The sequence below is a fragment of the Anser anser genome (genome assembly GCF_964211835.1).
Source record: "Anser anser genome assembly, contig: HAP1_SCAFFOLD_32, whole genome shotgun sequence".
Classification (NCBI taxonomy): domain Eukaryota; kingdom Metazoa; phylum Chordata; class Aves; order Anseriformes; family Anatidae; genus Anser; species Anser anser.
In genome coordinates this window covers 3,431,207-3,444,808 of record NW_028154148.1, presented here as the reverse complement: position 1 = coordinate 3,444,808, position 13,602 = coordinate 3,431,207, and the positions used below count along the sequence as shown (strand labels likewise).

The window sequence follows — 13,602 nt, the reverse complement described above, 5'->3', positions numbered from 1 at the left end:
CAAGTATTAGAGAAGGAAAATGCAGGCAGAGACTGCAGAAAGTGCCTTCTCTTCGCAGGCAGCCCCTGCCCTACCCTTCCTCTGCCCAAGGCTGCCCTGCAGCACCTTCTCCTCCACACCGCACAAGTCATGAGAGACATCCTGGCAGCTCCTGGCCAGGCAGAGACGTCCCGGACCCAGGAGCCCCTTCCAGGAACCTCCCCTGCACTGTCCTACAGCCAGAGACTTACCGTGTGCAGGGCTGTGAAGGTTTCTCCTGCACTGAGCTCTCCTCTGCCCGCACCCTGCAGGCTGCCTGGAAACCCTTTCTGCCTGGGTGCCTGCGGTCAGAGCCCCCAGCCCTGCTGCGCTGTGCAGTGGAGCTGCTCCTGGGCACAGCTGTCTCTCTGCACCAGGGCCCTCTTGCCACGAGCTCTCTCTGTCCCAGGAGCCCGGCCCAGCTCAGCACCAGACGCCCAGCCCAAGGCATTGGAATCACCCCTCGGGGGGCTTTGGTGAGGAGCCCACGAACCTCAGGCACTGAGAGACAATTGAAGACATCTCTCAACAAGTCCAAGTCAGAGGCAAGTTTCCTGCAGTGTCCCCCTGAGGGCCAGCACTGACACAGCCTCCCTTGGAGCTCATTAGAGCAGAGCATTCGAGAGCACCCTTGACCATATGGTGTCACACGGGATCTGAGCTGAGTCTGATAACTCAGATCTTCTTGGTGGCCATGCTCCTCGTAAGGCAGCTCTGTAGGAAGCTGGCCTGGTTCCTGGGGAGCAGCACCACTGCTCGTATGGCATCCCTCGTGGTGCTCAGGCCCTCCTCCTCCTTGGCCAGCACTGACGTAGCCTTTTTTGGAGCTCGTTGGAGCAGAACACTGGAGGCAGTGAGGACAAGGAGACAAAGGAAATGTGAGTGTGACAGTGATATGTAGGAAAACTGGATGTGTTTCACCAAGCAGAAGGGCCCAGATAAAGAAAACCAGGTAAGGGGCAGTGGTGACAGCACCCGAGAAGCGCAGCAGTGATGGAACCAGAGCTGGCCTCAGCATACAACAATGTGACACCACACACCACATCTGTTGCTGTGAAGGACTGTGATGACAGATGGAGCCCAAATTCATGGACTGACTGAACTCAACAGACATTTTAGAGGGATGGCTTTTCCACTATTTGAGCAGAGCCATCAGTGAGCAGGATATTGTCCTTCTCATCTTCTGGGAGTTTATCAGACAGAGAGGTCTCTTCAACATTAGTCACCTCCTCCTCTGGTGACATTTCCAAGTCCCTGCCCTCTGGACAGTCCATGATCACTTCCAAGACTCCAAGACTGGGGTTTCCTGTGGGAGCCTGCTGTGTAATCAGTGCAACCCGCTCACTCCGTGGAACATAAGGTGCATGATATGTAGAAGGGACCCTCCCTTGGAACTTCCAACCCAGTGCCAGCCGTCAGGGTGCCAAGAGGAGCTGTGGTGCCAAGAGGAGCTGTGCTTCAGTATGAACCAATTCCATAGCAGCCCCAACCCCTTCATATGCTGCCAACATCACTTTTCAGGCAAAGTATAGTGGGCCTTGCATCCTCACTGTCCCTGACTCCACAACCCTAGGGGTCAACCTCACATCTCCCCTGGTACTTTCTGCTAGAGGCTCCAGGCAGGGCGATTCTCTTGAGGTGCCGTGTAGAGCACAAGTTTTACATCCTGTCCTGCTCCGACTGGCCCCAGAGCTACGGCAGGAACTATCTTCCATTGAATTTGTTGAAAGGATTGTCATTGTTCTGGGCCTGTAGTGGGTTTACGTGGCAAGGTTTTGGTAGCGGGGGAGCCATAGGGGTGGCTTCTACGAGAAGAATCCAGAAGCTGCCCCATGTCAGATAAGGGCCCCGACACTGGCCAGACCTGAGCCAATAAGTGATGTTGTTTGCGCCTCTGTGAGAGCATATTTAAAAAAGGGGAAAAAGTGCTGGGGAATAGCATCTGGGAGAGAGAGAGGAGTGAGAAACAGCCTTGCAGACACCAAGGTCAGTGAAGAAGGAGGGGGAGAGGTGCTCCAGGAGCCAGAGCAGAAGTCCCCTGCAGCCCGTGGTGAGGTCCTTGGTGAAGCAGGCTGTCCCCGGCAGCCCATGGTGTACCACAGTGGAGCAGGTTTTTAGGGTATGCTGTGCACCGGTGTCCACTAGAGCCTTATATCTTCTGTGGGTCTTATGTGCCAGGCCATGGAATCCTCAAAGTCCAATAAACCCGATTGTCCCTATCCTCCCTGTGGCTGGAGGCCAGGTGCCTCTAGTCCTGCTCATAGTATTCATTCATCAGGTTAGATGAGGCCCTGAGCAACCGGATCTAGTGGGTGGTGACCCTGCCTATGACAGGGGGTTTGAAACTTGAAGATCTTTGAGGTCCCTTCCAACACAAACCATTCTATGATTTTATGACTACTCTGTCTGGCGGACTGCCTGATAGAAACTGGAGCAGCAATTTTCTCAGAAGAACCCCTTTTTGTGATTGCATTTCCTTGCAATTCACGGATCCGTGCCTCTAGGGTGGAGGTAGATTTTCCATCCCATTTTCTCATGTCCTCTCCATGGCAGAACCACATGTTGGCACATGGTGTGTACCCACTCATTTCTCTTTCTTGAGCAACTTTCTTTTACTTACACCTGGCAGCTTACATATTGGTTTCTACAGGTAGGGAGAAAGATGCATTCTCTTGTTCTTCCTGGACCTCTTGAGAAAGTTTATCCACAGCTAAAATGCAGGCCCATGAGGAAGAAGAGAGAGACTTCCTTCATACTGCCAGTGTTGGCTAGCTGATTCATCCACTCTGGGTTTCTCTTGGCCTTTCCAGGTCATTTCTGTCAATGAGTTGGCATATGAGGATGGTGCACTCTATACAAACTTCCACCACATGGGTCATGTACACTTTACTTCATCGGGATCTTTGGATAGTTGTTCATTGGCTAGGTTTTTATATATCACCTCCAGCATGACTAATTCCATCGGGCACCAGATACCCAACTCCATTGTCGTCCACTTGCCTGGTTGACATACAAGATCTTCCTTGTATCAATATTGATGAGCAATCAATAGTGACACAGGTTGGTTCTCTGGCCCAGCCCTGAAGCCCATCACAGCCGTTGGAGTGGCTGCAGGGCCTGTTGCAGGAGTTGCTGGGGCTGCAGGGCCCATCACAGGACTTGTTCAGGCTGCATGGCCTGTTGCAGGGGTTTGGAGTGGTTGCACGGCCCATTGTAGGAGTTGCTGTGGCTGCAAGGCCATTAAGAGGAGTTGCAGCGGCTGTGGGGCCTGTCACAAGGGTTGGAGTGGCGCTGACTGCAGCTCAGTAAGCACAGGCCAAGTTGCACATTGCAGTGATTTGTGTCTCTTTGGAATTGCCAGGCTGATGACAACCCTTTTTCAAGCACTTCACCATTTTTTCCAGAATTCTGCACTTGTTCAGGAGTGAAGTTCCAAAGCACTGGAGGTGCCCACTGATCAAGGTGCCTGCTCGTATCCTCCCACAATCCCTGCCACTCTTAGCTCTCCTGCCTTGGGGCAGATCTCTGGAGGGCATTATTAATAAGTTGGTTAATGTTAAACAAAGCCTGAAACACATTCAGGAGACATCACAATAGGAACATGCTGGTTTGACCATCCCAAGGATATTCAAAGCTTTGAAGAGCTAGTGTAAGTATCCTGGAGGAGAAGGAGGAGGTGAAGTAGAAAGGGAGAGTGAAGAAGTGGGCAAAAGTGTCCCCCCATTGCCCTCTCGGTGTCCTTATCTACCAGCTCTGGGGGCTGAGTACCAGGGGAACAAATGGTCCAGCTGATAAAGACTGAGGCAAAGAAGTCGTTAAGTAACTCAGCCTTTTCCTCATCACTTCTCACTAGGTTTCCTCCCACATCCAATAAAGGTTGAAGACACTTCTTAATCTTCCTTTTCAATTTCTTATTTATTAATAAAAAATATTTATTGTCTTAGAAACTAATAGCCAGACTGAGCTAGAGCAGAGCTTTAGCCCTTCTAACTGCCTTGCACAGCCTCACAACATTTAGGACACCGCTCCAGGCAAAATGAGAGCATGCATGAGAAGGAAGCACAGAAGAAGTGGAGCCTGGCAGCCTTCCATCCCCTGCCCTTCTGTGACTCTGTGCTGCAATTCCATTCAGGTGGTTACTCCTGTATTATCCAAACTTCCCTGCAGCTCCTGATGCTGCTGTCTTGTCAAATATAGCACAATTACGGTGAGTCATCTGCATACAGACATTAACAGCTGTCAGAATGGAGCATCTGTCTAGGGGCAAATTGAGAAACTGCATGAATTTGCCTACAGAAACCTCTTGACAGTCACAGGAAGAATGAGGTTGTGCAATGGAGGAAGAGGAACCCCACACATCAGGGCAGACTGGGACCCTGCTGAGTGAGCAGTGCCCAGGAGGAGGAGGGTCTGGGCACCACGGGGGATGCCATACGAGCAGTGGTGCTGCTCCCCAGGAACCAGGCCAGCTTCCTACAGAGCTGCCTTACGAGGAGCATGGCCACCAAGAAGATCTGAGTTATCAGACTCAGCTCAGATCTTGTGTGACACCAAAGGGATAAGGGTCTACAGCCATCAAGGAAAGAGGTGCAGGTCTGGGAGTCCCTAGGACAGGCTTGTGTACAGAGGAGCAAGGGCTGTGACAAGGCTGAGAGTCCCAACAGGACCCAGGGCTTTGTGTCCATGGCTCTGGCTGTTGTCTCTGCCACTGAGGCCTAGGAGGAGACAGCATATCGATAAAGCACCAGGGCCTCATTGCCTCCTCGCCCCCACCCATGAACCAGGCAGGGCTCGTACCATTCTCCTGCACTTGCCCATGCACATCCTCATCTCCTCCTGCCCCACGAAGAGCCCTAAGCAAGGTGTGAAGGGAAAGGATTTCCCTTCCAGAGGGCCAAGATTCAAGACTTGACCCTTGTGCTTTGGTGAAACACAACCAGTTTTCCTACACATTAGGGTCACTTTCACATTGCCTTTGTCTCCTTGTCCTCACTGCCTCCAATGCTCTGCTCTAACGAGCTCCAAGGGAGGCTGTGTCAGTGCTGGCCCTCAGGGGGACACTGCAGGAAACTTGCCTCTGACTTGGACTTCTTGAGAGATGTCTTCAATTGTCTCTCAGTGCCTGAGGTTCGTGGGCTCCTCAGCAAAGCCCCCTGAGGGGGGATTCCAATGCCTTGGTCTGGGCGTCTGGTGCTGAGCTGGGCCGGGCTCGTGGGACAGAGAGAGCTCGTGGCAAGAGGGCCCTGGTGCAGAGAGACAGCTGTGCCCAGGAGCAGCTCGTGTGCCCAGCGCAGCAGGGCTGGGGGCTCTGACCGCAGGTGGCACGGGGAGAGGAGAGAAGGAGAGAGGGCTTGGAGGCAGTGAGGAGCGCAGCAACAGAGGGCAGCGTGTGGCAGGACAGATCTGCAGGCTCTTGGCACCGTGAGTCTCTGGCAGCAGGGCCATGCAGGTGGGGTTGCCAGAGGGGTCTTCTACAGCTGGCACATCCGATGGCTGATAGCGTCTCTCTGGATAGCTGTCTCTCTGTTTCTCCAGCGAGGAGTAGAAGATGCTTTAGAGAATGGCATTTATGGTTGGATGTTTCAAGAGAAAGACCAAGGCAGTTGATACCTGAAAGGCAAGATTTTGTCTGTAGCCTGTGCTTGAAGAATTCTGCAGTGGAGGGGAGGCAGGTTTCATGGTAATGGACTGTCAGGATTGTACAGGAGGCTGAGACTCCTGGAGCATGGCTGTGAGGGACCAATATGGCGTCAATGAACTTCATAAAGTCCCTTCCCACACCTCAGCCCACGAACTGCAACGACATCATCATTGTGGTCCTCTCAGGCTTTTTCCTAGGTGATCTTAGGGAGCTGCAAACACTCCGATGCCCAGTGCCCTGCCTTTGGGAGGTGTCTGCGGGCTTGAGGTGAGCACAGATCGTTTGCAATGAACAGGAGCTGCCTCCTCTGCAGGCAGAGCTGCAGCACAGGAGGGTGTGTTGAGTGTCCGTCTGTCCCTCCCTGGCCTTGCCTCCCCTGGCAGCAGCACGCTGCCATTCCTGCTGGCTTCTCCACCTGGCCGTGCTGCTGCTGCTCTTGTTCCCAGGCTGCCTGGGGATGGGGGTTTCACCTGCCCATGGAGTGAGCCCTCGGGGTGTTTGGGGGAAGGGAAGTACAGGGACAGGGTGAGGGGTCTGGAGATGGGCACTTGGAGCCTGGATTCCTCTGCTCTCAACAGCGTCCAGGTTTTTTTGAGTTGCACTTCTGAGTGCAACTCTCTTGTAGATCAAAGAAATGCCCGCAGAGGGCAGCTGATAGCAGGACTGATGGACTTAGGGTCTTAACACTCTAAAGGACTCTGGGTTGTACAGTGCCTTTGTCTCTGAGTATCCAGAGGGTCTTACTTGGAGTGCAGGAGAGATGCCTGGACTTCTGACTTAAAAGCAGCCTTCAGGTGTCTTGGGGCAGCTAGAATAAAAAATACAACAACAACAAAAAAATCCCAACAGCACTCCTGAGCAGTTGGTTTGAATGTGAGCCAAACTGGGGCAAATGTATTTGGTATTAGGAGTAAAGTAAAGCTGAGATAACACCAAATTCCTCTTTATGTCTGGCTGTAGCACAGGACTGACTCTTCCATTGCCCACAACAAAGTCTCCTGCTCCCAGGGACACCCTAAGGCAGGACCAAGTAGAACTCAGGAAAGGGACCTGCCATATGCCTGCCTGGATGTGGAATCATTTGGGGAGGTTTAAATGAGAAATGGTGGGAGTTTTCCTCTGCTAAGTCGGTTGTACATTATTAATGTCTTTCTATTCTTTGAGCAGAACCCAATGCCTCTAAACAGAAGATGTCCAACAGAAGCTCCATCACCGAGTTCCTCCTGCTGGCATTCGCAGACACGCGCGAGCTGCAGCTCCTGCACTTCGGGCTCTTCCTGGGCATCTACCTGGCTGCCCTCCTGGGCAACGGCCTCATCCTCACCGCCGTAGCCTGCGACCACCGCCTCCACACCCCCATGGACTTCTTCCTCCTCAACCTCGCCCTCCTCGACCTGGGCTGCATCTCCACCACTCTGCCCAAAGCCATGGCCAATGCCCTCTGGGACACCAGGGCCATCTCCTATCAAGGGTGTGCTGCACAGGTCTTTTTCTTTCTCTTCTTTATATCAGCAGAATATTTTACTCTTACTGTCATGTCCTACGACCGCTACATTGCCATCTGCAAGCCCCTGCACTACGGGAGCCTCGTGGGCAGCAGAGCTTGTGCCCAGATGGCAGCAGCTGCCTGGGGCAGTGGCTTTCTCAATGCTGTCCTGCACACGGCAACTACATTTTCCCTGCCCCTCTGCCAAGGCAATGCTGTGGACCAGTTCTTCTGTGAGCTTCCTGAAATCCTCAAGCTCTCCTGCTCAGAGTCATTCCTCAGGGAGGTTGGGCTTATTGTAGTTAGTGTCTGTTTAGTATTTGGCTGTTTTGTTTTCATTGTGCTGTCCTATGTGCAGATCTTCAGGGCAGTGCTAAGGATGCCCTCTGAGCAGGGCCGGCACAAAGCCTTTTCCACGTGCCTCCCTCACCTGGCCGTGGTCTCCCTGTTTGTCAGTACTGGCATATTTGCCTACCTGAAGCTCCCCTCCATCTCCTCCCCATCCCTGGACCTGGTTGTGGCAGTTCTGTACTCGGTGGTTCCTGCTGCCATGAATCCCCTCATCTACAGCATGAGAAACAAGGAGCTCAAGGACGCATTGAGGAAACTCTTTGGATACATGCTTCTTCATCAATAATAATGGGCACAAGGTCTTAACAGGACACTTTATTTTTCTTTCTTTTTTTTTTTTTTTTCTTTACTGAATAAGTGTTAGGACAGTCTTACTTTACTTTTATACTATTTTATGAATCTTGCGATTTTCATTCAGAAATGATCTATTTAATATCCTATGATCTATTTAAAATCCTATGTTTTTATCATTCTATTTTATTTTTGAACCAACTATCTCATGTACTTATGGAAGTGGGCTTCCAGTTTAGATAAAGACAAAAAAGAATCGAGAAGAAATTAACTGGTCTCAGCATCCATCCCTTCCCATCTTTTCTGGAGCTGGGGGAGCAGCCCCAGTACGCAGGAGGGGCTCAGGGCCCAGAGCGCAGCTGCCACACGGGGGGCTGCCCCTCACTGCCCGCTGGGCTCTGCCCCTCTGCTGCCTTCGGGTCGGGGCTGCTGCTTCCCTGGAGCCATGGCCATGGCCAGCAGCAGGACGTGGCCTTTTCACTGCTGCTCCCTTTGCTTCCACATTGTGCTTCTAGTATTTGGATAAGCCCTGAGATCTCATGTATGTTGGTGACAGTCCTCTTATCTCTACATTGGCATCTCTTCAATATCTCTGCACGCCTCTTGCAAACCTGGTTTCAAGAATACACCCAAGGAGCTGCTTCCTGAACAGACCTCTTGCTTTTCTGGGCCTCACATTGGATCAGAACCCCAGCGTGATCAGTGAAGGACCAAGGGCTGCACTGGGAGCTGCCTTCTTGCTTGCCTATGGCCCAGCAAACAACAACTGGCCCTTGAATTATCTGCTTGGGACTGTCCCAGTGGTGCTGGGTCTGATGGCCAATGGCATCCTGGAGAGGAATCTGGAGCTGCTCTGTGCGTGGGCCAGGCCTCTTGTGCTGGCCTGGGGAGCGGGGCTGGCCCTGCGGGGCACAGGCACTCTGCTGGGGATGTCCCAGGCAGGAGAGCAGGGCTCCTGCAGCTTCACGGCCCTCCATCTCCTGAGCCGTGGCTGGCCCCAGCACGGGGGCTGCTGGGGAGACCCAGAGCCGCCTTTGTGCCAGCAGCTGTGGTGCCTTGCGAGGGGCTGGGGCTGTGCTGGCCGTGCCCAGAGCCCTGCAGCAGCCTGCGGTGGGCACTGGCCTGGGGCCAGCCCAGCCTGGGCTGCTGGGCTGGGGAGAGGTCCGGGAGGTGGGGAGAGGTGGGCAGGGGCTGGGCTGGGCTGGGCAGTGCCCGGCAGAGGGCACCAGCAGCGTCAGGGAGCGGTGGCAGCATGCAGGGGAGGGCTCCCAGCAGGGCTTGGTGCTGCAGAGCCAGGGCTGGGGAAGGGAGCCCCGAGCTGCAGGGGCAGGGGACACGAGGCCGCTCGGGGCCCTTGCTGGCCTGGGCAGAGCAGGAAGGGGGCCCAGGGCATTTGTTCCCTCACCGCAGCCTGCCATGACCTGCACGGCAGTCACGGAGTGTCCACGACCAGGCTCTGCCCCGTGGTGCGCAGGGAGAGGGCAAAGCCTCTCTGAAAAAGAGGCTGAAACTGAAAAAGGTCCCTCCGCTGCCCCGTGGTGTGACAGGGCCAGGGTGGGACAGGTTACCTTTATTGGATGTAGTTCTTGTGTAATTTGCATTGGTGATGGCACAAAAAGACAGCTCCTTCACCAGTGATGTACATCCTTCTTCATGTTAGGCCACAACTCAGCGTCCTTCACTCTGCTTTATCTCACAGATGAACTGGATTAGGTCTCCTTGATTACTCTGAGGCACAGTGCAGTGCTTTTTGCCTTCTGACACTCCAGCACAATATGTGTGACTTTCCCTTACTCTGCGCATTGACCTGACATGGCATTTCACATTTTTCACTTTCATATCCCTAGTTGGAAGGGGATGATTCCCCAAAGTGGGGCAAGCTGATGGGTTCTGGCTCAGCCATTTGAAGCGTGCTATACTTGAGTTTTTCAGCCTGAGTTTGCTAAAGATGACCCAGGAAGCTTAATGGGTGTTCAAGTATCTCGTAGGAATAAGGGAGAGTATCATGAGTTTCCAATGGGCATTTCAAATCTAGGCCAGTCCCAGGAACCCACTGAACTAGGGTGTTGTCTTTGAAGGGGTTTCCTGTGATGGTCTGGGCTGCAGTTACAGGGACAAAGACCACTGCTGGCAGCAGAGGTACCCTGGGAACTCCACCTGGCTCCACCTGATTTTCCCAAGGGGCTCCGGTCTCCTGTAGGTCTTTTCTGACATCTGCTGGTCCAGGGAAGTGCCTCAAACACAACGGGGCATCAGGAGGTTTTCCCTGGTTATGCTTATCGTCAGACAGCAAAGCTCTGCCTCAATACCCAGTAATTTTTTTAGTACTTAACTAATAATGCGACAACTCATTACCTCAAATGATTTAATCCCTTCCGTAAAAAGTCTCAAGTGAAGTGAAATTTCTATCATGAAGAAATGCTAATTTCCATGATCTATATTCAGCACTGCAGAAGAAATCCTGGTGTTCACCTGTACTTGCATTGTCATCGCTTTGTCTATCATGGTGTACTCCCACATTTTACAGGTACAAAACCTGACTTGATTACACAGACCCTGCTGAATGTCCCCTTTCCAGCTGCCTGTCTGCACCTATGCACTTCCCATGGGTCTCCTGCTTTGCCCTCCCCTTACTCTTGGATCATTCGGACCGCTCTCACCAACCCAGTTGCTGCTTTGAGTTTCAGTCAGTTCCAGCTCACCCATCTCTCAGAAGTCTGTCTAATGGTTTCCTTAGCAAGAAACTCAACATTAATCATTGAATCAGTATGATATGGATTAATATTAAGACTACAATTTTAAATTTCCTATTAATCAGTGTAAAATATATCATGTACAGTCATCCTTTTGGGAAGGTAAACATCACTGGAGGCAACAAAATGAGGAACTTGGACTTTGTTTTGTTTTTTTATTTTTTTTTTAATTGCAGCATAATTTCCTGTTGTTTGTTTTTAAATAGGAAAACCCCTGCTCTTCCTACCTAAGCAGGGCTTCAAAGGAGTAACCCTAGACCAATATCTATAGGTAAATGATGCTCCAAACTGAAATGCAACAAAATTCCGCCTTTAGAATGAGGAAAGACTTCTATTAGATGCTCTTTGAAATCTTCCTCCTTAACAACACCATGAAAGTTCTCCAATTAGCTGCACAAGTCTTGAAGACGTGAAGAAAACTATGAGAGAGATATGGCTACTTAGGACATTTTAATGAGTTCTCTGTTTTATATGGGTTCCATGGTGTATTTTGGTGCTCAGTCTATGAAGCTCAGGTACTGAGAGGAGAATGATGTAACTGCTTGAGAAGGTAAAGTCAGAAGGAAAAGTTGAAGTGACTTGGAGTATTAATGGGCCCCACTGAGGGCTGTTCCTAACAAAGCCTCCCCAGGGACTTGTTAGGGCACATAATTGGAGGCCATGATTCCAGCCAGGCAAAGCGCTGTGCTGAGAAAAGTCTTGGTTGGTTTTGGTGAAGCAGAAGGGCCAAGGCCTGACCCCAGCCACTGGGAGGGGAGATCCTGCACCCCCCCCCCCCCGTCTGGCTCAGGGCTCTTCTTGGGGTCTGTATGATGTGGTGGGCAGTGTGATGCCACGAGAAGAACTTCATTAGGACACCTCCCCACCCCTGCACAGGGTATCAAGGAAGCAGTGAGGCCCCATTGCAATGACTCTATCTCGTCTCCTCACAAGCTCTAGGCAAAGGGACAAAAACGTCAGGGCTGTTGGGGCCTTCCATTCCTGACAGAACCCTCTGCCTTCTCCTCTGCAGGCTTTCCTATATTGTCCCACACTTTGCCATATTTCCTTGAAGCCTGCAGACACCCATCTCTGTTCACCACCTTGCTCTCATCCAGGACTTTCCATCATCTCACCCATGTCTCGTCTACACTCATCAGCTGTTCCTTGATGAACAAAAAGCGTGGGTCTGATCATAGACACTCTTTCGGTGACCTCTGTCACCACAGCAAGACCCTTTGAGGGACATTTCTTCCTCTTCATGGCCAGTGCCACACTTCCAAGGTGCACTTTGTGACAGTTTTTTCTCTCTTGCTCTTTCCTACCACCAAAGAAAGCTCCATCAGGGTGGAAACCACTCCTGAAACAGGCATCCCAACCCATCTGGCTCCTTGCGGCCTGTCAGCCAAGCAGACAGAAGTCACCTCACCAGCATCTCCCAAGGCCTGGGCCTGCTGCTGGCCTTGCAGCTTCTTGGCTAGACACAGCCAAGCCTTGTGCCTCCTGCTGTCCAGTCCTGGCCTCAAGCAGAAGGGACAGGACAACCCCTTTGGGGGCCTTCTTTGTGTCTGGGTCCTCCTGGGGATGGAGGCAGAGGGGATCCCACAGGCAGCATGCCAAGCAGGGGCCTTCTGCTGGCCTAGCAGGGCCACTGGCAGATGTCAGCCCCAAAGTGCACATTCCAGGGAGAAGCCAAGGGTGACCTGCCACCTGCAGACACAAGGGACCTCACAGTCCCTTTGCGTGACACGTTCCTGCTGCTGCCCTATCAGCTGCAGAGACAGAAGTGACCTCCCAGTCACTGCCCCAGTCACATTCCTCCTGCTGGGGCAGGAGATCCTGAGGCTGAGCTGAGCTCATCAGAGCATTCCCACCCATCTCCTCCTTGTGGCCCACAAGCTGATCAGATCCATGGCCCCTCACATCCATCTCTGAATGCCATGGGACTGCACGGCAACCTCATGGTTCCTGCCTTGCTCCAAGGGAACAAGGACCTAAAGTTAAGGGCTAGGAGAGGGCTTGAAGTTGAGGAGGTTAATGCACAGGAACGAGGGTGTGGATATTAGTTATTCACGTATGACATTAGGGAGTATGGCGAACCTTTCCGAGTGAGAGCTTAAGGAAATATTGAGTGAGAGGGTTTGGTGTTGGGCTTGGGGTGTCAGGTCTGTGGTTGGAGTATGTGCAAGCTCTTTGGTTTAGTGTTTTGTTTAGGTCTGCTAGAAGACTTGGATTAAATAGAGCGTTTTAATGCTTGTGTTAAAGGCAGGGATCAGGGTGAGCAAGAGAGTAAAGGTAAGAGAAAGATGTTATGGACTTATTTTGGCTCAAGGGATATTGTGGTCAAAAATTGGAGCAGTGGATTCCTGTCAGGGTGTGGAGTGGCAATTAGATTTAGCTATTAATGTTACAGGTTAAAATAGGGCAAGGGCCTCACATGACTGCTTTAAGTCTGCGTTATGGTGGGATCAATATTACCTGAGCATTCTTACCTCTCCAAAATCATTAGCTTCTGCTGGCCAAGCTCTTCTACCCTCCCCCAGATCTCACATCTCTCCTGGAAAGGCTTTTCCTGACTTCCCCATATCAGTCATCTATCAAGGGGCAGCTTTCTGGTGGCTTTCATGAACTCAGAGTATCTGTCTCACCTTGGTTGGCTACTCTTCTCCTGAGAAAGAAGCAGCTCCTAAGCCAGCACGGAGAAGGACACAAAGGCTGTAGGAGCACCCTGCACAATGTGCCCAGCAGCTCTGCACCTCCACAAAAGCAGCCCTGAAGGATGAGTTCAGGCAAAAGCGAATACCTCTAACATGACAACCCCAATCCAAGACCTCTTCCCCTATGGGGCCTACCAGCTACTTAGGAAGAGAGGATCTCACAAACTGTGTGCAAAGCTTATGCATCTGGTGGCCTGTCATGGAGACCAGCAGATGTGAGCCTAAAGGCACAGATCCCAGCCAGGAGTCCAAGGATGACCTGTCAGCTGCTTCAGAAAAAAGTCACCTCACCGGCCACGTAACAGCCATTAGCTTCCTCCTGGACTTGGAGCTTCTGAGGCACTACTGAGATCATAATACCACACC

The 13,602-nt window shown here is 51.9% G+C and overlaps 1 protein-coding gene across 1 annotated transcript; it reads left to right on the top strand.

Moving 5' to 3' along the window:
* Positions 1-6,713: 6,713 nt before the first annotated feature.
* Positions 6,714-8,423, top strand: LOC310890611 (olfactory receptor 14A16-like). Its single transcript, XM_083852924.1, has one exon. It carries the CDS (start codon positions 6,850-6,852, stop codon positions 7,780-7,782), a length of 933 nt encoding a protein of 310 aa, XP_083709050.1. The 5' UTR covers positions 6,714-6,849; the 3' UTR covers positions 7,783-8,423.
* Positions 8,424-13,602: the final 5,179 nt, after the last annotated feature.